The 26,379-nt window shown below is 48.0% G+C and overlaps 1 protein-coding gene across 5 annotated transcripts in view; it reads left to right on the forward strand.

Moving 5' to 3' along the window:
- The first annotated feature begins 510 nt into the window (after window positions 1–510).
- ACP5 (acid phosphatase 5, tartrate resistant) overlaps window positions 511–26,379 on the forward strand; it is a 35,362-nt gene continuing 9,493 nt past the window's right edge. Inside the window, exons 1-2 of one of the 5 annotated variants that reach the window (XM_083185194.1) lie at window positions 570–616; window positions 20,955–21,053. In XM_083185194.1, the coding sequence (XP_083041320.1) occupies window positions 21,052–21,053 (2 nt within the window). In that variant the 5' untranslated portion in view covers window positions 570–616; window positions 20,955–21,051. Of the gene's footprint in view, window positions 617–5,575; window positions 5,993–20,954; window positions 21,054–23,513; window positions 23,823–26,379 lie in introns of those variants that run through there. The other 4 variants (XM_083185198.1, XM_083185196.1, XM_083185197.1 and 1 more) reach the window with 4 other exon arrangements.

The raw sequence follows: 26,379 nt of genomic DNA on the forward strand, positions 1-26,379 counted from the left end.
GGGCCTTTACATACAGACATCATGGTGTCCTTACACTGAATACATGGTTCCTAAAGTACCTCAGTAGGTGACAGTGCAGCTGATTGTAGTTCTGATTAAATGTAGTAGATATTAACAACAAGGTCCTAAACCCTTAAGATATACAACATACTGGTCAGATTTTATTTGACTATAAATTAAGCAGCTGAGTCACAGACTGTGACACAATGGGTGAAACATGACTTGTAAGCAGGGTTGCCTCCCAGCCCCCCAGAAAGGTGGACAACTCTCCCGGATACCGGACACCACATGCAGAGCTATCCCCCATCTCGGTTACCTGTCACCTGGTATAAGTATTCGCTGTCTAGCTGCGGAAGCCAGGCAGAGGATGGCTCTGCCCTCGTATGCTGCAGTGCTGAGCATGCAGCAGGAGCTAAAAGAAGATGGCTGCCCCCATACAGACTACACAAAGATGGCCGCCGCCCACCAATGAGAAGCCAGGGTTTCCCCCAGGAAAAATAATGAGTACAGAAAAAAGGGGAGGAGCTTAACGGAGGAGTGTGAGCCTGGGGAAGATTTGCAGGAAAAAAGTCCAGAGAACCTGCTTAATGTCTACTCCACCATTTTAATTAACCAGGTAAGTGCCTTGGGGGAGGGGGAAGAGTTCCTATCTATCATCACTCTGAAATATCTATCTATCTATCTATCTATCTATCTATCAGAAAAAAATAGACACATACAAGCACACACACATACACACATATATGTGAAGAGGGTTTTTTGGGGGAGGGGGCCTGGAGATGTCCATGTACCGGGCCCCATGATTTCTGTTGCCGGCCCTGTCTCCAAGAATAGACGCAGCAGTGTCAACTGCTCTGACAGGGCATCGTCATATATCATTGCCTGCAGAGAGTGCACCCAACTAAGGAATACCTCATCCAAGCAGCTGTTCTTACCACAATCACGGCTGTCTGAATGGCATGGTAGACCCTGTGCACAGCTATACACCCGGGTATTTACCCGCCTTTTATTTGATATATTGGTACTCTTTACCTATCACGGCGCCCATCGCGGGCATCGCGGGTACATTTATGTCTGGCCGCGACGCGACCGACGCGATGCCCGCGATTTCCCATTGAAACCCATGTTAAACATGGAAATCGCGTCGGTCGCGTCGCGGCCGGCCATAAATGTACCCGCGATGCCCGCGACGCGATGCACCCGATTTCCCATAGCAATCAATGTTAAATGGCCCGACCGACGCGATTTTACTGTTAAATGCCTCAATGGACCCGATGTGGCCATAGGAAACAATGTTAAATGGGCCACAGAGGCCAAATAGGCAACCTTGACTGGGAAATGGCCCCCCCAATTGTTACCGCCACCCCACGATCAACGTCAACCCGAAGCGTGGCGAGCGCAGCGAGCCCGCGAGGGGCGGCGGTACGCGTCCTCCGACCTTTTCATGCCCTACTATCCACGTCGGCGTGGAGTTGAGAATAGAATAGTGTGGCGAGCGCAGCGAGCCACCGAGCCCGAAGCGTGGCGAGGGGACGCGGATACCTTCACAGGTAAACGCGTCCCCTCGCGGGCTTCACAGGTGTCCGCGTCGCCACGGACACCTGTGAAGCCCGCGAGGGGACGCGTATAACTGTGAAGGTATCCGCGTCCCCTCGCCACGCTTCGGGCTCGGTGGCTCGCTGCGCTCGTCACACTTTTCTATTCTCAACTCCACGCCGACGTGGATAGTAGGGCATGAAAAGGTCGGAGGACGCGTACCGCCGCCGCTCGCCACGCTTCGGGTTGACGTTGATCGTGGGGTGGCGTAAACAATTGGGGTGGCCATTTCAGAGTTCAGGGTAAGTATTTGGGCTCTAAGGCCCATTTAACATTGTTTCCTATGCTAAAATCGGGTCCATTCAGCCATTTAACATGAAAATCGTGTCCATCGGGCCTTTTAACATTGATTCCTATGGCAAATCGTGGGCATCGCGTCGCGGCCATCGTGTGCACATTTATGGCCGGCCGCGACGCGACCGACGCGATGTCCATGTTTAACATGGTTTTCAATGGGAAATCGTGGACATCGCGTCGGTCGCGTCGTGTCCGGGCATCTTTAGCCCGCATACGACGCGACCGACGCGATTTTTTACCTCACGATGCCCACGATCAAGATCGTGGGCGCCGTGCTAGGTAAAGAGTACCGATATATTTCTCCCACCTCCTGCAGTTCTGCACTAACTGTCCACATGCCTCCATACAGCGAATTGCTGTCAGCACTGTGATTGGTGGATATCCATACCTCCCAACTTCTGTCCGTATGAAATAGGGACACTCGCGGGGCGTATGCAAATGAGGGCGCGGCTTATGCTAATTAGCCGCAACCTCATTTTCATACGAGAATAGACGCTGTGCGCATGCGCACAGCGTCTATTCTACTAGATTGGGGGTCTCCCAACTGTCACCCCCCCGCAGCGGGACAATGCCTGCCGCGGGTGGGACAGCGGGACAGGACCCGAAAATCGGGACTGTCCCTCTAAAATCGTGACAGTTGGGAGGTATGCATATCTCCAGTCGTCTACCAATCAACAAGCTGATAGACGTTCACTGTCTGGCTGCAGGATTCTGGATTATGATTGCCAACTCGGGTGGCACATGCCCCACATCCTAGCCTGCCCCTGCACAAAGGGCGCTAGAATTGTGTGGCGCTTGCGTAGATGCCAAGTGTACATCCTCCTGACAGTTTCTAGGGGACCAGAGACAGGAACCACAGCCTGCCTACATTGTTATTTCAACTATATTAGTTTTACTTACATACTTTGGTGTAGGTGCATAAGGGGTGTGGCTGGGGGGAGGTGGGCTGTATGGGGGTGTGGCATCAAAATTGTGTTATCGTGATTCCCCACTATACAGTAGGGATGGCCATCGGTGCAGACACCATCGATGGCAATTCTGCACCCAGCCATCGATAGTGGCAAACTATTTGATGGATAACCATTGATAATTTTAGCTATCGATGGTCATCCATTATATTTGAATGAATGGCCCGTGGGCCAATCAGAACACGGGGGCGGGACTTCCGGGTGGGGGGGGGTGGAGCTATGCTCTGTGTCCCGGCAGCTTGAAAAAAAAAAAAGAGGAAACATCGCTTCTCCTTTGCCATCGATGTAGGGAAACCATCTGGTACTCCCACATCGATGGCAAAAGTATTCAACATCGGCCACAAACCATCAATGATTTCAAATCATCGATTGTCGATGGCCATCCCTACTATACAGCCACATCGCCATGTGGTCTCATTCCACTTTGGTTAGCATTACTGCCTCACAGCACCAAGGTCATGGGTTCAGTTCCCACCATGGCTCTAACTGTGTGGAGTTTGTATATTCTCCCCGTGCTTGCGTGGGTTTCCTCCGGGTACTCCAGTTTCCTACCACATTCCAAAAATATACTGGTAGGCTAGTTGGCTCCCAATAAAAATTAACCCTAGAATGTCTGTGTGTGCATGTACATGTGGTAGGGAACATAGATTGTCAGCTCCATTGGGGCAGGGACTGATTGTTCAAATTTTCTCTGTAAAGCGCTGCGGTATATGTGTGCGCTATATAAGAAACTATTAATAAATAAATAAATTGTTTAAAAATAATTTATCCTAAAACATACTTACCTCATCTTCCAAAAATGCAGGAGACTCCAAAAGAGTAGTAAAGATTCAAAGTGTAGGAAGAGATGCAAAGCGTGCCGGGAGTTTAGCTGAGTTTACCACAGGGTGCACAGGTTACCTCCATAGTATCAGGTTTGCCTACTTTTAAAGTGTCCTCTTCGGGAGAAGCCCGGAGCAGAGATTGTCAGAAGCACTTTGGGGGGGAGCTGGAATAGATGTCATCAAGACCCGCCCCCCAGTACGGCAATTCCCACAGTCTTCAAGGAGGGGGCTGTGCTAAATGCTATAAAGACAATATTAACTCCTGTTTCTGTCCTGTCCTGCAAATTGAGGTACTTAGAAATGCTGGGAGCACTGGCAAATTGAGCATACCTGCCTACTTTTGAAAAAGCATGTCAGGGAGATGGTAAAGATGACACCTAGAGGCGCGGATGTGTACTGATACATCTGAGAGGCGTGCCATAAAAATGACTTACAGCCACATGCAGGGGCGGATCCAGGAGAAAATGACAGGGGGGGGGCACCATGATAGGAGAGGGTGTGGGAGGGGGAGGGGGGTGTTAGTGGTGCCAGTGTACATGCCAAGAGAGCAGTCAGAGAGAGGAGAGCAGAGCGAGAGGGCAGAAAATAGGCCCTGGTGTTTAAAGTACACAGGCCCACCTTGGCGACAAAGGTAAAGGATGCAGTTGTGCGTGTGCCGAAGGCGCACTTTGGAAAATGGGGTGTGGCCACTCAAAAGAGGGCGTGTCCTTGAGTGTACCACACCATACACAAATTCTACACATTATGCAAGAAAATACTAGACCCCCATTATACTTGCCTCTTACACATAATGCCACACGGATTGAGCCAAAATTCACATAATGCCACACGGATTGAGCCAAAATTCACATAATGCCACATGGATTGAGCCAAAATTCACATAATGCCACACAGATTGAGCCAAAATTCACATAATGCCACACGGATTGAGCCAAAATTCACAATATGCTTCATGAACAGGGACATTGCATGCCAAAAGCACGCATTAAAAATTTACACTATAATGCCCATTACATGTCAAGCCATACACCATAATGTCCATTACATTCCTGGGAGGCTAGCGACGCGGGCGCGGGCTCGTTGGAAAGTCACGGTCCTCAGCTACAAAATGTCAGAAATTAAAAGGGGAATTCCCCCCCCCCGAATCCACCAATGTCCACATGTAGATGATCCCCAAAGCTGTACTTGTTGAAGAAAAGACACTGATAAGTGTCAGGGCTTGTTCATGTATTGTGTTTTACTCCTGGTTCCATATAAGTGGTCACGAGAAACCTTATTTAATATGCACGTAGCCATAGGGATCACACTGGGCTTTAAAACCAATGCACTGATGATTCCATTGAATGTATACATCTCTTATTTTTTTTTTTTACCCAAAAAATGTAACAACTGCATAATGTGGGTAAGGTGAAATCAGGGAGATTGCTAGACTCTTCAGGGAGATAGGGAGATTACTACTATTTCAGGGAGTCTCCCGCAGAATGCAGGAGGGTCGGCAACTATGCAATGGAGGTGCATGGCGGGTTTGCAGCTGTCGAACAATGTATTTTTGCCGAAGACGAGATTCACCCAGTAATCCCAGGGCTGAGTTTCAGGTTATCAGTATTTAGGACTAAAGGGATTAAAGTTTTGAGCTTTATTGCAGAAAGTTTTAGCAAACAAATATACCTGACCTTTTACCTTTAACCCAAAGAGTTGATCACGAATGATACAAATCTATGAGGTCGGACCTGTCTTTGCTGTTGCTGGGTTCAGGGAGTTTGTGCAGGTGAATTACAGGTATGTGTCTCAGCAGGGTCACTGGGTTCACATTCTGGTTGCTGAGCCATTCTTCTCTCTCCTCCACCCCTGTGTGCGTGGGAGGGGGATCATCTAGTGGGACTTTATACAGGTGCCGCTACAAAGCCCTTCCCATGAAGTGTGCATATAAATGTGCCAGGAATCAGACACCTACATTGAGCATCTGCAGATGCTGTAATACCACCTGGTGCAGCTATAGATACCACCATTGGTTGCACTGTTAAATCTTTCTCCAGCCCCATTGCAGCTGCCAAAATACAACTGAGTGTGAGCTCCCATGTGAATGAAGAAGTGTCAGCCACACTCTGCCGAAGTGAAAGGGTCATTCAGGGTCACTGCCCGCCTCCCGCAGCTACTGCCACAAAGTGAAGAAGCCAAGAGGACTCTCCGGTCTAACCTGCCTGCCAGCCGCTTCATGTTGCCTGTAGCCACCGTACAATAACGTTTATTGCCCGGCACTAGTGACGTCACGCAACTATAGAGAAGAACTGCCAGTACAGGAGAAAGGTATGTTTCATATGCTGTCATGCTAGAGGTGTGTGTACTGTGTGTGCACGGATATGGATATGGAGTGTGTACTGTGTGTGCGGGTCTGTAGAGAGTGTGTAGTGTACTGTGTGTGTGTGGGGCTGCAGAGAGTGTGTACTGTGTGTGTGCGGGGCTGTAGAGAGTGTGTACAGGGCTGTAGAGAGTGTGTACTGTGTGTGCGGGGCTGTAGAGAGTGTGCACTGTGTGTGTGGGGCTGTAGAGAGTGTGCACTGTGTGTGTGTGGGGGGGGCTATAGAGCATGGGTCCTCAAACTGTGGCGCTCCAGATGTTGTGAAACTATAAATCCCAGCATGCATTGCCACAGTTTTGCTATAAGGGAGTGTTGAAACTGTGGCAAGGCATGCTGGGATTTGTAGTTTTACAACATCTGGAGGGCCGCAGTTTGAGGACCCATGCTATAGAGTGTTTACTGTGTGTGTGTGGGGCCACAGAGAGTGTGCTGCGCATGGCTGCACTGCAGAGAATAAGGTAGATGGGCTAGAAACTGAGGCCCTGATTCTGGTTCACTTGCAAAAGTAAATTGTCTCTCTAATGGACCTAGCTCTGGTGTGAAAGGTTCCAGGGACAAATTCCCGGGTTAATTTGCCAGCAATTCAACCCTGCTAGGTAGCAGGGTTGCTCCCGGGTCCTTCCAGGGTTACTGGCTGGTGTGTAAGGTGCAGGGACATGTCCCTGCTTCCCGTGTTGCCTCTGCTAGTGCTGATTTGCTAGCAGGGCAACTTCCTGTTGTGGTGACGCTCACAGACACGCCCAGAGGCAGCATACAGCGTGCAGGGAGACAGTGTGCATGTTCTGTAGCACCACAGACCCCAGAAGTTCATTTTAACCCCTGAAAGCCTGCAATGTGTGCCATGTCTTGAACAAATGAGGAGGTGAGAGAGCTATTAATCATTAGAGGTGAAGATTCTTTCATATGCCTTTTAATTTGTTTTACGCAAGTAAACAGAGGCTGAAACACTACAAATGTTTTGTGTCTTAATTATAAATAATCAATAATCTAATGTGAGCCTAAAAAAGGCCATTTTCAATGCTATTCTAATAGAAATGCTGGGTCATCCCGGGTTCAGTGTGAAAGGTGCCGACCCGGGTTGTCCCTGCTTCAAAAGCATGTGTGAATGGGTCCCAACCTGGGATTGTCCCTGCTTGTCATTCCCGGGTTTGTCTCTGCATTTCTGGTGTGAAAGGGATATTACTCTCTCTGCACTTGTTACATCTGCCCCAGTGAGTGTACATTGTAGGAAGTACTTGGGTCAGGCCTATTCGATCAGGCTGAACTTTGTGTGAATTTTCTGCTACTTTGAGAGAAGAGAACACAGGCAGAGAGAGGAAGTTCAGCAGAGTTTGTGTAGAGGGTGTAATGCACATCCCCCAATGGTCCCATATTAGTGGCCTGTGTGTGCATACAGCAGTGCCGCATACTTGCCTACTTTTAAAGTTTCCTCTCAGGGGCCCTTATTCTGGTTCGTGCGGTACGGCCCGCGTGCGGCCGTACCGCCGATGTTTTCCGTCTGCACATGCGCAGAGGTCAATCTGCGCATGTGCAGGCGAATTCGCCGCACATAACGTTTGTACGCCGCAAAGGGGGCGTATAGGGGCGTGAGGGGCTTCATGCCCTCATTTCCCTATGTATACGCCCCGCGTTTCATGGGCGTTCCCATGCAAACGCGGGGCGTACGCATGGTAATGAGGCCATGACGCAACTCATGGGGGCGGAAAGCTGACGTCGCCGGATGTCAGCTTTCAGCCCCCATACAAGCTACCACACGGACGATTGTCCGTGTGGTCTCAGCTTGCGGGAGCTGCCGCGGCGTGCGGACCTGCCTTCGATGGTCGACGACCATCGAATGCAGGGGGCAGCTCCCACCATGGTGGAGGCGTACGCCTCCACCATTTTCATGCGGATCGGCAGCCGTCCGTGTACGGACGGCCGTGCCGATCCGTCTTGTAGGCGGGGATTCGTCTGGTGCGGTCGGAGCCGCATATGCGGCTCGACCGCACCAACCAGAATAAGGGCCAGGGAGAAGCCCAGAGAGGAGACTGTCACTTCTGGGGGTGGGGACTGATGTAGACATCATCAAGCCCCACCCCCAGCACTGCAAACCCCCCGATTTGGGGGAGCCCTTAAGGCCCCCATACACTAGGGCGACTTGTCCTTAGGACAAGTCGCCCCCGACTTCCCCCTGAGCTTCCCCGGCTGCTCCCCGGGGGAGCTTGATTAGATTGGCACTTGATGTGCCATTTTTTACATGTGATAAATCGTCTCGATTTATCACATGTAAAAAACCCGGGGAGCAGGGGGGGGGGGGGGGGCTAAGAGGTGAGAGCTGGTGGGAGCAGGGGGGCTGGGGACGCTGCGGGGGACACATCTGTGTCCCCCGCTGCTGGGGACGCTGCGGGGGACAGCGTCTGTGCGGCGAGAAGGTAGAGGGAGCAGGGGGGGCTGGAGACGCTGCGGGGGACACGTCTGTGTCCCCCGCTGCTGGGGACAGCGTCTGTGCGGCGAGAAGGTAGATGGAGCAGGGGGGGCTGGAGACGCTGCGGGGGACACAGGCTGCATAGAGCCGGGCAGGGGGAGCCGGCCGGGAGCTGTCAGTAATGAATAAAAAAAAAAGCCCATACAATGAATGGGCAGCCTGTGATTGGCTGCTGAGCGCTCTCTCAGCCAATTGCTGACTGGCTGAGAGAGCGCTCAGCCAATCACAGGCCGCCCATTCATTGTATGGGCTTTTTTTTTTATTCATTACTGACAGCTCCCGGCCGGCTCCCCCTGCCCGGCTCTATGCAGCCTGTGTCCCCCGCAGCGTCTCCAGCCCCCCCTGCTCCCTCTACCTTCTCGCCGCACAGACGCTGTCCCCAGCAGCGGGGGACACAGACGTGTCCCCCGCAGCGTCCCCAGCCCCCCCTGCTCCCTCCACCGCCCCACTAGGTCCCAAGTCGGGTGGTCGGACGTGCAGCAGGTCCGACCACCCGACGCAGATCCGATGCGCACGGGACCGCGCATCGGATCTGAGGGGACATCAAAACTAGCCGATTTTGGTCCGATTTCGGCCAGATCCGACTGATCTGGCTGAAATCTGACCAAAATCGGCTAGTGTATGGGGGCCTTTAGTATGAGACTAAAATCGCAACATGCCTGCCACTCACTGGCCTGATGGGAATACCCAACATAACAGTAGTCAACACACCCATACCTCCCAACTGTCAGGATTTTAGAGGGACAGTCCCGATTTTCGGGTCCTGTCCCACCCGCGGCAGGCATTGTCCCGCTGCGGGGGGTGGCAGTTGGGAGACCCCCCAATCTAGTAGAATAGACGCTGTGCGCATGCGCACAGCGTCTATTCTCGTATGAAAATGAGGTCGCGGCTAATTAGCATAAGCCGCACCCTCATTTGCATACGCCCCCCCCCCCCCCCTCTTCGCCGCGCGAGTGTCCCTATTTCTTCAGATCAAAAGTTGGGAGGTATGCACACCTCTGGCCGATACAAGTCGGGGTCTTTTGTACACTCTATAATCTGTTACCATCCATGTAAATCGATTGGGAAGAGTAATCTGGGGCAAGCGCAGCGTTGGTGCAATAGTTGGGGATACATGTGGCCCCGGGGACCATTCATCATGTAATATCTGCAGTGTTTTTAGGGGTTGGCTGCAAAGATTCAGTATCCCCTGAATGCAGTGTTGTCAAGAGGGTGGGAGGGAGCCTGTCATCTCTTTCCTTGCTGCCCAGCTCCCTGGGGAGCTGGGCAGCAAGGAAAGAGATGACAGGCTGCTGCCACAGCACAGCCAGGGACGGATTAAGCCTTCGGGGGGCCCGGGTCACTTTAGACAGGGGGGCCCAGGTTCACTTTAGACAGGGGGGCCCCCTTGCACTTGTCTTTACTGGCTACAAACTCCACGGGAGAATATTACACTGTCAAAACACAGAGTAAAGTCAGTATAAACGTGGTCAATGGGTAACTGCAGGGGGGGGGGGGGGGGATTAATATAAACATATATATATATATATATATATATATATATATATATATATATATATATATACACATATACGATCTCCGGCACTCTCCTCTGCTCTCTGCTTAAGAAAACTCACATACTCAGTGTGTGCAGTTGTGCAACGTTTCGGACCATTTATATATATATATTTATAAAATACCACATGAAAAGCCTGTGTTTATCCCTCTGTACCTTACTCTGTAGGAGCCCTGACAGGCTCAGCGCTGCCTATGATTAAAACCCTCCCATGACGAGGCCACTGCTGCTGTCCTCCATGGGCCTAAGAAGCATATGATGAGCTCCACCAAGCAGAGATCAGCACAAGTCTCTCAGCATCTGACCTCTTGTGCAAAGTCTCATGGGACTTCGTCAACTCCCAGTAAAGCAGTCAGTGTGCCTTGGCTCCCAATGCTCAGCACCATTAATCATTGTCACATTGGCAGATAGCTGCAGCACTACCCCACTGCCATGCAAAAATTTTTTTTTTTAAATACATGCCAACCACAGGGGGCTCCTAGATAGATGGGGGCCCAGGGGCACTGACCCCCTGTGCCCCCCCCCCCTTAATCCAGCCCTGAGCACAGCCTCTCTCCCCTGTCCCCCTCCCAGAAGCCCTTCCCTGTGGCCACACACCCTCCATTTTACTGGAGCCCAGCCGACCGGCCAGCACTCCTGCCTGAATATACCTGGGAGGGACTGCAGCAAGGATCTCAGACACCTCCGTCAGCCGCAGGTTGCTATGGGGGATATTATGCTGCCCTGTGATAGGATTGCATTTCCTGGGTGGTAAGATCCCACCCAGATTGCATTGTAACTGGCCCCCCTCTCCAAAAATTGTCAACCTTCTTTGTGTTGACATTTCCCGTGTTGACCTTTTGCCCATGTCTGCTTTTTCCATGTCTACCTAATGACCCATTGGACCTATGCCGTGTCACCAGGGCCGGCTACACGGTGGGTGGGAAACGGGAAGGGAGCCGATCTGTTCCAAGGGGGGGGGCGGTGACACTCCCCTAGCTCCACAAGGGGAAGGTGCAGCTCACCCGCTGCCGACCTTCTCCAGGTCCAGAGGGGTGCCGCTCACCAGGCTCCACTGAGGGGGGGGGTGGCTGCTCCCAAGTGCCCCCCTCAAGTGGCCGGCACCCCAGGCAAATGCCTAAAGCTTCCTAGTGGTGGCGCCGGCCCTGCATGTCACCCCTACTGTCGCCCTAATTATATTCAACCACATGATCCGCACACATATATTACCTAGCATTCTTACATGTATTCAGGATGAGATGAAGCCATTGTGTCAGCATTTACATGTTAACTGACATTATGTCATCATTGTTGAAATGTTAACATTAAACATTTGCAGAATGTTGATGTGTCCACCATGTCAACATGTGAAATGTAGACATTCTGCATAAACTAGAGGGTCAGGTTTAGGCTGCAGCAGCGGAGGGTTAAGGGTTAGGATATGCAAGGGGAGTATTAGGTGTAGGTACAGTACTAGGCCAGGCATTCCCAACCACGGCCCTCAAGGCACACCAACAGTGCAGGTTTTAGTGATATCCAGGCTTCAGCACAGATGGTTTAATCAGAATCCAGGGACATTTTTTAGACTGCAAAGGGTTAATTAATGTATCGAGAGGCAAATCCCTCCCTGAAATGGAAGCCCAGACATGTAGTTATACAACAGGTCATCATTATAGGTTCAGCTTCCAATCAACATTGTCGTCATACAGGGGAGCGGCTATACGTTTATGTAAATAATACCCCGTTCTCACTGCCGCAAAAACCCGGGTATTTCCCAGGGCAAGCTGAAAATTCCCGTGTCCTGTCTCAGTGTGAAAGGGTCTTTGAGAAATTCCCGGGTGTTATGCCCCGGGAATTAGACACAGGTTTTTTTGCAGGGTTTTTCCTGGGTAATACACGGGTGTACATCAGTGTGAACAGCACAGACCCGTTTTTCACACATGATGCCAAAAAACAAGCTCATTGGGGAATGTAATCATGTGATATGTGACATCCATTATATGCTACACAAGTACCTATACATTATACGCAATTATACATATACAATATACGCATTATACATTATATGCAAGTACGTATACATTATATGCTATACAAGTACGTATATAGTGAAAATCACTTTATTGTACATATGATTAAAATATGTACATAAAAACATAAATGTCTTGTCCTTATTATTAATATTTTATTAAATGTTGTAATAGCCATGATGAAATCTATGCAGTGTGCTGAAGAAAAAAGCCCTATTTAAAATGACATAATCTTTAACCCCTTCCCGACAATTGACGTACATTTACGTCATGGTCGGGAAGTACTTCCCGACACATGGCGTAAATGTACGTCATGGCATTTAACTGTCACCGCGTCTATAGACGCGGTGACAGTTTCAACATGTCTGCTGTCCCTGACAGCAGACATGTCCGTGCATGCCCAGGGGGGGCTGCGATGCCGCCCCCCCGTCGGCGATCGCTGTGATTGGCTGTTCAGTGTGAACAGCCAATTACAGCGTTTTCTGTGTCACCGGCGAATAACGTTCGCCGGTGACACGCGATCGGAGGTGATTGGTGCTGTAAAGTACAGCACCAATCACCGCGGGGTGTAAGGGTGACACTGGTGTCACCCCACCTCACCCCGCCCACCCCCAAAGGCCGTGATTGGTCCGTCGGACCGACGGACCAATCACAGCCATGGAGGGGGGTTTAAACTAACGGTGACTGCACTGCAGACGCCATTCCGGTCTGGAATTGCGTGCAGTGCGGTCACCGTGCCAATCTGCCGCGATATACTGACCAGAACCTTGCAAAATACTTACCTGATCCTTGCAAATATCTTGGCTGCTTCATCTGTGCTTGTAGTGTGCTGGATGCTTCCTGGATCCTGTTACTTGTGACTTCCTGTGAACTTGTGCTGCTGCAGTGTAATAGCGTTAGTTAGATAGAGAGAGATAGAGAGAGATAGTGTCAGATAGTGTCAGAGAGTGCTGTATTTTGTGCTGCTGCAGTGTGATATAGTTATAGAGAGAGAGATAGAGAGAGATAGAGAGAGATAGAGAGAGATAGAGAGAGATAGAGAGAGAGAGATAGAGAGGCCTAGTGACAGAGAGTGCTATATTTTGTGCTGCTGCAGTGTGATAGTTATAGATAGATAGAGAGAGATAGAGAGAGAGAGATAGAGATAGTGACAGATTGTGCTATATATTTTTTATATAACTGACTGCTGCCCCCCCTTTTGTGCTGATCAGTATAAATTAACTGATCAGCAACTTTTTGGGGGCGCAGGGTATTTTTATATATATATATACCTGTCACTGCTGCTGCTGCAGTGTCATAGAGTGTTAGATAGTGAGAGATAGAGAGATAGAGAGAGATAGCGACAGAGAGTGATAGAGAGTGCTAAATTTTGTGTCTGCTGCCCCCGCCTTTTGTGCTGATCACTATATCTGAGGTGATCAGCAACTTTTTAGGGGTGCAGAGGTTTTTTTTTTTTTTTATATATACCTGCCAGTTGCACTGTCAGTTGCACCTGCTGCCCCTCACTGGTAATCAGTGTCGCATCACTGATCACCTTTTTTTTTTTTTTGTGTGTGCTGTGGGGTCTTTTTTTAATTTTTTTTTTTACACACACTGTGATTTTGTGGGTGTCCTGTGGCCGCTGTGCGCGGATCAGTGACGTACATCACTGATCATCTTTTTCGGCACAGGGTTGATCTATTTTTTTTTTTTTTTGATCAAATTCCTGTTGCCTTTCAGCGCTGTTCAGTGACGGACGTTACTGACCAACATCTGTGCTCAATTTTTGGCGCAGGACCTTTTTTTTTTTTTTTTAACCCCTTCAATTTTTTTTTTTTAACCCCTTCAATTTTTTTTTTTTTTTAACCCCTCCATTTTTTTTTTTTGTATAAAGTATTTTTTTTTTCTGCACACTACATACACACTACACACTACATACCCCCCGGGTTGAAATAAAGTTTGTACCCCCCCCTACACTATACACGTGTTGAAACATTTCACTACCAGTAACACAAAAATAAAAATGGCATCCCAAATGTCATCCCAAATGTCATCCCAGTCATCCAGAAGAATGTATTCAGCGGAGGAGGCATATGCCCTGCTTGCTTCTGACTCTGACACAGCCAGTGATGCAAGCGGGGAATTTGAAGGATTCGCCTTAAGCTCCTCTTCCTCCTCTGGTGATGAGGGACCCCCTCAAAGACGCCCCCGTAGAGCAGCTGAGACCCCCCCCCCAATAATTGATCTCGTATGGACCCCACCACCAGACAATTTTGAGCCCCAGGTTCCTGAGTTTTTGGCCATGCCAGGAATCCAATTTGATTCCACAGGTCTCAGAGAAATTGACTTTTTCAAATTATTTTTCTCTGATGATTTTATAAATTTAATGGTGGACCAAACTAATTTATATGCCCAGCAGTTTATTGCTCAAAACCCCACATCATCATTTGCTAGGTGGACCCCTGTAGATGCAGTAGAGATGATGACGTTTTGGGGTCTGGTGTTTCATATGGGCATAGTAAAAAAGCCAGAAATTAGGCAATATTGGAGTACAGATGTTCTGTACAGCACCCCATTTTACCGTATGGCCATGCCCCGGGCTCGATTTGAGACGATCCTTAAATTTTTGCATTACAACGATAATGCACAGTGCCCACCCAGAGATGATCCCACCTTTGACCGGCTATTCAAAGTCAGGCCGGTCATTGATCATTTCAGTGCCAAATTTGAAGACATGTACATCCCAGATAAATTCATTTGCATAGACGAGTCCCTTATACATTTTAAAGGAAGGGTTAAATTCCGCCAGTACCTTCCCAGTAAGAGGGCAAGGTATGGCATAAAAATGTATAAGTTGTGTGAAAGCACCTCAGGGTACACCCACAGGTTTAGGGTATATGAAGGGAAGGATTCAAGAATTGAACCGCCAGAATGCCCCCCCTCCCTCGTAGGTGTTAGTGGAAAAATTGTCTGGGATTTAGTGCACCCCTTCCTGGATAAAGGTTATCACCTCTATGTGGATAACTTTTACACCAGCATCCCCCTGTTTAAGGCCCTTGGTTCAAGAGGTACAGCAGCTTGCGGTACTGTGCGCAAGAACCAAAGAGGCCTCCCAAAAACGCACATTGCCCAAGTAATGAGAAGGGGTGAAAGCAGGGGAATATGCACCGAAAATATGTTGTTGGTCAAATATAAGGACAAGAGGGATGTCCTTATACTGACAACAATTCACGGAGACAGTACCACCTCCGTCCCTGTACGAGGTACCAGTACCCACACCTCAAAACCTAATTGTATCCTGGATTACAATAGGTACATGGGCGGAGTGGATCTTTCAGATCAGGTACTGAAGCCGTACAGTGCCCTGCGGAAAACAAAAATCTGGTACAAGAAGCTGGCCGTGTATATCATCCAGATGGCACTGTATAACGCTTACGTGCTATTCCGTTCTGGAGGGGGACATTTATGCACTTTCAAGAGGAAGTCATAAAGGGCCTAGTATTTGGGAACCAGCAGGCAGAGGGCCCCAGTACTTCTAGTACTGGCCCCCGTATTGTACCAGGGCAGCATTTTCCTGATGAAATCCCCTCCACTGGAAAAAAGGGCAGGACACAAAAAAGGTGCAAAGTTTGCTATAAAAAGGGAATAAGAAAGCAAACTATTTTCCAGTGTGACACTTGCCCCGACAAACCCGGCCTATGTATAAAGGAGTGTTTTAAAATATACCACACATCTATGGATTTTTAGGTTCATCATTTCACCATGCTTCGGGGGTCTTGCTAATGCCACATAGCACCCACCATTCATTCCACCAGAATCTGAGCCGCAAAATCCAAAAATCACTCCTTCCCTTCTGAGTCCTGCCATGCACCCAACTGGTATTTTTTGGTCACATGTGAGGCATTGCCGTACTCGGGAGAAATTGGGGCACAGATTTTGGGGTGCTTTTTCTCCTTCATCCCTTCTGAAAATGAAAAATTTTGAGCCAGAACTGCATTTTTGTGTAAAAAAATGTAATTTTTCATTTTCACTGCCCAGTTGTATCAAAATTGGTGAAACCCCTAGATGAATTCCCTGAGGGGTGTAGTTTGCAAAATGGGGTCACTTGTGGGGGGGTTCCACTGTATTGGTGCTTTGGGGGTCTTGCTAATGCGACATAGCACCCACCAACATTCCACCAGAATTTGTGCTGCAAAATCCAAATATCACTCCTTCCCTTCTGAGTCCTGACACTTTTTGGTCACACATGAGGCATTGCCGTACTCGGGAGAAATTGGGGCACAGATTTTGGGGTGCTTTTTCTCCTTCATACCTTCTGAAAATGAAAAATTTTGAGCCAGAACTGCATTTTTGTGTAAAAAAATGTAATTTTTCATTTTCACTGCCCACTTGTATCAAAATTGGTGAAACCCCTGGGGGTTTGAAATGTACACTATACCCCTAGATGAATTCCCTGAGGGGTGTAGTTTGCAAAATGGGGTCACTTGTGGGGGGGTTCCACTGTATTGGTGCAACATAGCACCCACCATTCATTCCACCAGAATCTGTGCTGCAAAATCCAAAAATCACTCCTTCCCTTCTGAGTCCTGTCATGCACCCAACTGGTATTTTTTGGTCACATGTGAGGCATTGCCGTACTCGGGAGAAATTGGGGCACAGATTTTGGGGTGCTTTTTCTCCTTCATCCCTTCTGAAAATGAAAAATTTTGAGCCAGAACTGCATTTTTGTGTAAAAAAATGTAATTTTTCATTTTCACTGCCCACTTGTATCAAAATTGGTGAAACCCCTGGGGGTTTGAAATGTACACTATACCCCTAGATGAATTCCCTGAGGGGTGTAGTTTGCAAAATGGGGTCACTTGTGGGGGGGTTCCACTGTATTGGTGCTTTGGGGGTCTTGCTAATGCGACATAGCACCCACCAAAATTCCACCAGAATCTGAGCTGCAAAATCCAAAAATCACTCCTTCCCTTCTGAGTCCTGCCATGCACCCAACTGGTATTTTTTGGTCACATGTGAGGCATTGCCGTACTCGGGAGAAATTGGGGCACAGATTTTGGGGTGCTTTTTCTCCTTCATACCTTCTGAAAATGAAAAATTTTGAGCCAGAACTGCATTTTTGTGTAAAAAATGTAATTTTTCATTTTCACTGCCCACTTGTATCAAAATTGGTGAAACCCCTGGGGGTTTGAAATGTACACTATACCCCTAGATGAATTCCCTGAGGGGTGTAGTTTGCAAAATGGGGTCACTTGTGGGGGGGTTCCACTGTATTGGTGCTTGGGGGGTCTTGCTAATGTGACATAGCACCCACCAAAATTCCACCAGAATCTGAGCCGCAAAATCCAAAAATCACTCCTTCCGTTCTGAGTCCTGCCATGCACCCAACTGGTATTTTTTGGTCACATGTGAGGCATTGCCGTACTCGGGAGAAATTGGGGCACATATTTTGGGGTGCTTTTTCTCCTTCATACCTTCTGAAAATGAAAAATTTTGAGCCAGAACTGCATTTTTGTGTAAAAAAATGTAATTTTTCATTTTCACTGCCCACTTGTATCAAAATTGGTGAAACCCCTGGGGGTTTGAAATGTACACTATACCCCTAGATGAATTCCCTGAGGGGTGTACTTTGCAAAATGGGGTGACTTGTGGGGGGGTTCCACTGTATTGGTGCAACATAGCACCCACCATTCATTCCACCAGAATCTGAGCCGCAAAATCCAAAAATCACTCCTTCCGTTCTGAGTCCTGCCATGCACCCAACTGGTATTTTTTGGTCACATGTGAGGCATTGCCGTACTCGGGAGAAATTGGGGCACAGATTTTGGGGTGCTTTGTCTCCTTCATACCTTCTGAAAATGAAAAATTTTGAGCCAGAACTGCATTTTTGTGTACAAAAATGTAATTTTTCATTTTCACTGCCCACTTGTATCAAAATTGGTGAAACCCCTGGGGGTTTGAAATGTACACTATACCCCTAGATGAATTCCCTGAGGGGTGTAGTTTGCAAAATGGGGTCACTTGTGGGGGGGTTCCACTGTATTGGTGCTTTGGGGGTCTTGCTAATGCGACATAGCACCCACCAAAATTCCACCAGAATCTGAGCTGCAAAATCCAAAAATCACTCCTTCCCTTCTGAGTCCTGCCATGCACCCAACTGGTATTTTTTGGTCACATGTGAGGCATTGCCGTACTCGGGAGAAATTGGGGCACATATTTTGGGGTGCTTTTTCTCCTTCATACCTTCTGAAAATGAAAAATTTTGAGCAAGAACTGCATTTTTGTGTAAAAAAATGTAATTTTTCATTTTCACTGCCCACTTGTATCAAAATTGGTGAAACCCCTGGGGGTTTGAAATGTACACTATACCCCTAGATGAATTCCCTGAGGGGTGTACTTTGCAAAATGGGGTGACTTGTGGGGGGGTTCCACTGTATTGGTGCAACATAGCACCCACCATTCATTCCACCAGAATCTGTGCTGCAAAATCCAAAAATCACTCCTTCCCTTCTGAGTCCTGCCATGCACCCAACTGGTATTTTTTGGTCACATGTGAGGCATTGCCGTACTCGGGAGAAATTGGGGCACAGATTTTGGGGTGCTTTGTCTCCTTCATACCTTCTGAAAATGACAAATTTGGAGCCAGAACTGCATTTTTGTGTAAAAAAATGTAATTTTTCATTTTCACTGCCCACTTGTATCAAAATTGGTGAAACCCCTGGGGGTTTGAAATGTACACTATACCCCTAGATGAATTCCCTGAGGGGTGTAGTTTGCAAAATGGGGTCACTTGTGGGGGGGTTCCTAACTTTTAGCATCTTATGGTGCCTAGAAACCTACATGGTGCCTAAAAAATAATCTCATAAAAAGGAGGCTCCAAAATCAAGTAGGTGCTCCTTCTATTATGAAGCCTGTGGTTTGGTCACCGTGCACACTAGGGCCACATATAGGATATTTATGAAAACAAAAGAATTGGGGGAATCAATTTTCAGTCACATTTCTCTAGTAAAATGTACTGTGTTCCTTAGAAAAATTTATTAAAATTGCAAATCTGCAAAAAAAAAGAAATTTTGAAATTTCACCTACACTTTGTTTTAATTCCTGTGAAACACCTAAAGGGTTAACAAACTTCCAAAATGCTGTTTTGAATACTGTGAGGGGTGCAGTTTTTGAAATGGCATCATTTATGGGGGTGTCTCACATACAAGTCCCTCAAAGTCACATCAGAACTGAACTGGTCCCTAAAAAAATCAGTGTTTGAAATTTTCTTGAAAATTTGAGAATTTGCTATTCATATTGTAAGCCTCCTAGTGTCCCAAAAAATTAAAAGGAAGTTGAAATAATGATGTCAACATAAAGTAGACATATGGTCTTTGTTAGTTATTAACTATTTTGAGTGGTATGATTATTTGTCTCACAAGCAGAAAATTTAACATTTAGCAAATTGCTAAATTTTCCATTTTTTTACGACATTTTGGTATTTTTCACAAAAAAACACAGACTGCATCGACCCAAATTTACCACTAACTTGAAGTACAATGTGTCACGAAAAAACAATCTCAAAATCACTGGGATAAGTAAAAGCAAAAAAAAGTTATCCCCACTTAAGTGAGACATGTCAGATTTGAAAAAAAGGGCTCTGTCAGGAACGCAAAAACTGGCTCTGTCAGGAAGGGGTTAAACAGCCAATCACAGTAATTAGTACAAATTTCCCAACAGCCAATCAAAGCTGCTATTACATTCCACACACTTGTTGGAAGGCAGACCATGGAAAGCAGTGTGAAAGGGGCAGACACAGGAAATTCCCGGGTCTGAGGTGCAGTGTGAAGGGGGTCTTTTGAGCTGAGAAGCTCTGTGCCCCCCAAAAATCCGGCAAGAAAAACCCAGGATTTTGCAGGGGCGGCAATGAGAACATGGTATAAAATGGGTATAGGCCATAGGATTGACAGTATGAAGGTTGACATAATTTAGGTTGACCCCTAAAGGTCGACAGGACGGGTGTGGATCGTATTTTCGACCTGACTTAGGTCGACACTGTTGGGTCGACAGGCAGCAAGGTCGACAGGGTTCTAGGTCGACATGGGTTTAGGTCAACATGGGTTAGGTCGCGAGGTCGACATGGGTTTTTCACTGTTTTTTTTACCTGAATGTCGACACAGTTGACATGGACACAGTTGGACGTCAACCGCAGCCCCTCGCTTTGCTCGTTATGCTTCGGGCACACTATTTTATTCTCCCACCATGCCCTAGTGGATGGTAGGGCATGAAATACCGCCTGTCGGCACATGTCGGCTCAAAAAACAGTGAAAAAAACCCATGTCGACCTTGCGACCTGAAGACCTAACGCATTTGTCGACCTAAAACCATGTCGACATAGACACATGTCGACCTTGTTGCCTGTCGACCCAACAATGTCGACCTAATGACCTAAGTCGGGTCAACAATATGACCGTATCCCGACAGGGCTTAGGTCGACAAATGAATAAGGTCGACAGGGTCAGAAGGTCGACACAAGTATTATGTCAACAATGGGAAGGTTGACAGTCAAAAGGTCAACATGATGATTAACCTTTTTTTGTGTCTATGTCGACGTAGGTCAACATGGCCACCGTCTCAGCTTGCTGCGCTCGGCACACTGTTCTCCCCCCCATGCCGCAGGGGATGGTAGGGGATGAAATAGCTCATGTTTTTGAAAAAAGGAATTGAGAAAGTAATGTCGACCTTTTGACTGTCAACCTTCCCATCGTCAACCTTTATACTGTCGACCATATCCCAATACAAATGTAATGATGGTAATGTGCAATTGGTTTTAATTATCTTTATTTCATGTTTTTGTCATAAAATGCTCGGATTATGTTTCTATACTTCTATAGCTGATTTTTTTTTTGTTTGTCTTTGTGCAGCCCTTGTGGAAATCTGCAAGCTGTTGTAGTCTGTTATCAGGAGAGTCTGGTGATTACGCAGCCATCAGCAGTATGTCATCTGGGTTCCGTGTATTGCATGTGAGTGACCATGGGAAGATTAGCAGCAGAGACTCAGCAGAACCCCCTGCTGCAGGCCAGCCAGGTGCTGTGTGCTGCTACTGTATGTGTGCGCCGGGCCCTGGGTGCTGCTCAGTGCAGGCCAGGTGCTGTGTGCTGCTACTGTATGTGTGCGCCGGGCCCTGGGTGCTGCTCAGTGCAGGCCAGATGCTGTGTGCTGCTACTGTATGTGTGCGCCGGGCCCTGGGTGCTGCTCAGTGCAGGCCAGGTGCTGTGTGCTGCTACTGTATGTGTGCGCCGGGCCCTGGGTGCTGCTCAGTGCAGGCCAGGTGCTGTGTTCTGCTACTGTATGTGTGCGCCGGGCCCTGGGTGCTGCTCAGTGCAGGCCAGGTGCTGTGTGCTGCTACTGTATGTGTGCGCCGGGCCCTGGGTGCTGCTCTGTGCAGGCCGGGCTCTGTGTGCTGCTATGAGTGCACAGAGCTCTGTGTGTGCAGGCCGGGCCCTGGGTGCTGCTATGTGTGCGCCGGGCCCTGTGTACTATTATATGTAAGCTGGGCCCTGTGTACTATTATATGTAAGCTGGGCCCTTTGTGCCGCTCTTGGAGGTTGGGCCCTGTGTAATGTTATATGTAAGCTGGGCCCTGCGTAATGTTATATGTAAGCTGGGCCCTGTGTAATATTATATGTAAGCTGGGCCCTTTGTGCTGCTGTGTGGAGGTTGGGCCCTGTGTGTGTAATATTATATGTAAGCTGGGCCCTGTGTACTATTGGGAGGCGGTCATCTATTAGAATGAACTTAGGTCTACAGTCATTAGGTCGACCCCACTAGGTCGACTGGCAGGAAGGTCGACCTGATTTAAGGTCGACATGGGCCAAGGTCGACATGACTTAAGGTCGAATTTGCATAAAGGTCGACATGAGGAAGGTCGACTGGTCATAAGGTCGACATGGATTTTTCACTGTTTTTTGAGCCGACATGTACAGGCGGTATTTCATGCCCTACCATCCACTAGGGCGTGGTGGGAGAATAAAATAGTGTGCCGAGCGCAGCGAGGCACCGTGCCCGAAGCATTGCGAGCGAAGCGAGCGATGCGAGGGTCCGAGTCTCATTGCCAACTGTGTCCATGTCGACTGTGTCGACATTCGGATAAAAAAACAGTGAAAAACCCATGTCGACCTTATGACCAGTCGACCTTCTTCATGTCGACCTTTATGCAAATTCGACCTTAAGTCATGTCGACCTTGGCCCATGTCGACCTTAAGTCAGGTCGACCTTCCTGCCAGTCGACCTAGTGGGGTCGACCTAATGACTGTAGACCTAAGTTCATTCTGACAGATGTACCGCTTCCGTACTATTATATGTAAGCTGGGCCGGTACTTGTGGAGTATCACGGCTCCCACGACCTGCATCATATGCAGATCGTATGCTAAAAATCGCATCGCATACGATCAAATCGCATGCAATGCGATGCGATCGCACCCGATTTTGCACTGAAATGCATCAGAATGCATTGAAATGTGTATTAAACTAGTGAAATGCCCCAAATGCCATTTTTCATAGTGCACCACCCCCACTATCAACGTCAACCCGAAGCGTGGCGAGCGGCGGCGGTACGCGTCCTACGACCTTTTCATACCCCCACTATCCACGTCGGCGTGGAGTTGAGAATAGAATAGTGTGTCGAGCGCAGCGAGCCACCGAGCCCGAAGCGCGGCGAGCGCAGCGAGCCCCGCGGATACCTGTGAAGCCCGCGAGGGGACGCGTATAGCTGTGAAGGTATCCGCGTCCGCTCGCTATTCTCAACTCCACGCCGACGTGGATAGTGGGGGTATGAAAAAATCGTAGGACACGTACCGCCGCCGCTCGCCACGCTTCGGGATGACGTTGATAGTGGGGGTTATGCACTATGAAAAATGGCATTTGGGGGCATTTCACTAGTTTAATACACATTTCAATGCATTTTGATGCATTTCAGTGCAAAATCGGGTGCCATCGCATCGCATCGTATGCCATCGTATGGCATCCGATGCGATCGCATACGATTTTTGAGCATAAATGCTCAAAAATCGGTAAAAATCGTAATCGGGTCGCATCACATCGGATGCCATCGTATGGCATCCGATGCGATCGCATACGATTTTTGAGCAAAAATGCTCAAAAATCTGTAAAAATCGTATCGCATCGTATGCCACTACATATGGCATACGATGCCATACGATGGGAGCCGTGATACTCCACAAGTACCGCTGGACCCTTTGTGCCGCTCTTGGAGGTTGGGCCCTGTGTAATATTATATGTAAGCTGGGCCCTTTGTGCTGCTGTGTGGAGGTTGGGCCCTGTGTGTGTAATATTATATGTAAGCTGGGCCCTGTGTACTATTATATGTAAGCTGGACCCTGTGTACTATTATATGTAAGCTGGACCCTGTGTACTATTATATGTAAGCTCGGCCCTGTGTGCTAGAGGTTGGGCCCAGTGTGTTGCTGTGTGTGCAGGTTGGAGTTGGACACTAATAACGAGTTTACTTTTGTCCCATACATACTGAATGCTGAAGAGACTGGAAGAAGTTTGGGTGAATGCAGCAGATTGCAGGCCAGGCTGTGATTGGCTATTGCAGTAGTTTGAAGGAAGTTGTGGTGTGTCAGCCTCCAGTGATAATAACGCCTTGGGTAATTTGAGACAGGAGGGGTGAGGGGTGTGAGGTATTGTGCCGGTGTTATTTAGGACAAGAGACTTTAAATGTGAATAGTTAGACCAGAAGGAGCAGGAGCCAGTGTGCAGGGTGTAAGGTAAGATCTACTACAACCATACACAATTATGTAACAAATTGTATAATATATATATATATATATATATAACCTTATTCTATCTGGTGTATAATAGTAACATTGTTTATTTAATCATTGCACTGTGAGACAACTGTGTCTTTTGTTCGTGTGTGTGTGTTTACATTATAGATGTGGTTTAACAGGTGTTGTGGCACTACAAGTGCCAGCATGACCGTTCGAGACCAGGCAATGTGTCTGTATGGGGATGCAAGCAAGAAGTCTGTATTTTGTTTACCTTATGTTGGTTTTGTGCTATTCGTACTGGCCTCCATTGTGTTACATAATGTACGCCTGGGAACTCCCTCGGCTTCACACATGGATACACAAACACACAACCGTATTATTGTGATGCTGGTTACTGATGCACACAGACGCTGGCACGTTGGCAGCTGCAGTGCATTACATGGGAGCATCAGGGCCATTCCTTTGCATCCCTATGAGATCCCTGAGGCTACATCCATTTTAAAATAAGGCTTCTCTGGGCCACTTGTATGGAACCACATGTAATACATGAGCAAGGCCTAAAAAGCATCTTGATGCTATGGGTCTCATTTACATTTGGGTGGAAGTCATTGTTATGGAACGCCTATCCGATGGAGCCTTCCATGTCCAGTGCTTGTAGGTGGTAGAACTCTCACACACTCCAGGAAATGCCTTTTCACACAGGCCCACATCACATGCTCAGGCATGTCCTATATCTCCCATCCCCCACTCACACATTCACTGCAGCACCTAGTCATCCTCCTTAGACACCATGCTCACAATATTCGATTTTCAAATGAAATTTAAGTGGAAGTGATAAATTTGTGCACTTAAAAAAAAAAAAGGTACTCTTTACCTAGCACGGCATCGCAGGTAAAAAAATTGCGGGCATTGAATGCACTAAAAATCGGGTGCGACGCGACCGACGCGATGCCCGCGATTTCCCATATTGAACAATGTTAAATTTCTCAATTGACCCGATTTTTCTGTTCAATGCCTCAATTGACACGATTTTTCCATAGGAAACAATGTTAAATGGCCCACAGAGGGCAAATAGCCACCCTGAAGTGTGAAATGGCCCCCAAAATTGTTAACGCCACCCCACGATCAACGTCAACCCGAAGCGTGGCGAGCGGCTGCGGTACGCGTCCTACGACCTTTTCATACCCCCACTATCCACGTCAGCGTGGATTTGAGAATAGAATAGTGTGGCGAGCGCAGCGAGCCACCGAACCCGAAGCGTGGCGAGGGGACGCGGATACCTTCACAGGTAAACGCGTCCCTTCGCGGGCTTCACAGGTATCCGCGTCCCCTCGCTGCGCTCGCCACACTATTCTATTCTCAACTCCACGCCGACGTGGATAGTGGGGGTATGAAAAGGTTGTAGGACGCGTACCGCCGCCGCTCGCCACGCTTCGGGTTCACGTTTATCGTGGGGTGGCGTTAACAATTGTGGGGGCCATTCCACACTTCAGGGTGGCTATTTGGCCTCTGTGGGCCATTTAACATTGTTTCCTATGGAAAAATCGTGTCAATTGAGGCATTGAACAGTAAAATCGGGTCAATTGAGAAATTTAACATTGTTCCCTATGGGAAATCGCGGGCATCGCGTCGGTCGCGTCGCACCCGATTTTTTTTTTTTTAGTGCATTCAATGCCCGCGATGGGCGCCGTGCTAGGTAAAGAGTACCAAAAAAATTAGTATGTATCCAGTGATTTTCTACGTTTTTCCAACTCTCAGCACACCAAAAACATACCCTCCAACATAACCCATTGCATTCGGTCCACAATGCTCTGCTCCTGGACTTCCCTGGTAATGTAATGCACCTGTGTGGAACTAGGTAATAGACGAGAAGGGTGTTTCAACACAGGTGATGACAATCCTACATTACCAGGGACATCCAGAAACAGAGCATTGTGTAACGAATTCAATGGGTCATGTTGGAGGGTATGCAAAAAAGATTTTAAATTGCCAAGGCACACCATCAGGGTCCCAGAGGGAAAAAACAACACAGTGGCCCCCATAGTAATTAAACCCAATGGCCCCCACAGAAGTACAAATACACTGCAAGTAATGAATCAAAAACACTGCCCCCAAACACTTTCAAGTACTAAATAAAATGCACTGCACATATACATACACAGTAGGGAGCAAGCGGGTGAGAGGTGCACAGGGGGAAAGATAAGGCAAGAAGTCCCTACTGTGCTGTATCCCTTGTGATGGGGTGCACGTCTGTAGTTATGACTCCTGAGTTGGAGTGGCGAGTGTGGCCCTGACCAGTCCTGTCTGTTTTATGTAATTTATGTACAGTTTCTTATATAGCACAGCATAACCCGTTGCACTTTACAATTGAAAACCGTCATGCTACAAACTGTATTAACAGACAGACATAGGGGCAGGAGGGCCCTGCTCGCAAGCTTACAATCTATAGGAATAATAGGATGGATACACAAGGATAGGCTTCCATAGCATGGCAGTCCCATCAGATTACAGGACAGTCCTGAAGGGAAGCAATTAGATATAAATGCTACTGGAG

This window comes from Crinia signifera, chromosome 4, assembly GCF_055691185.1.
Source record: "Crinia signifera chromosome 4, ASM5569118v1, whole genome shotgun sequence".
Taxonomy (NCBI): Eukaryota; Metazoa; Chordata; class Amphibia; order Anura; family Myobatrachidae; genus Crinia; species Crinia signifera.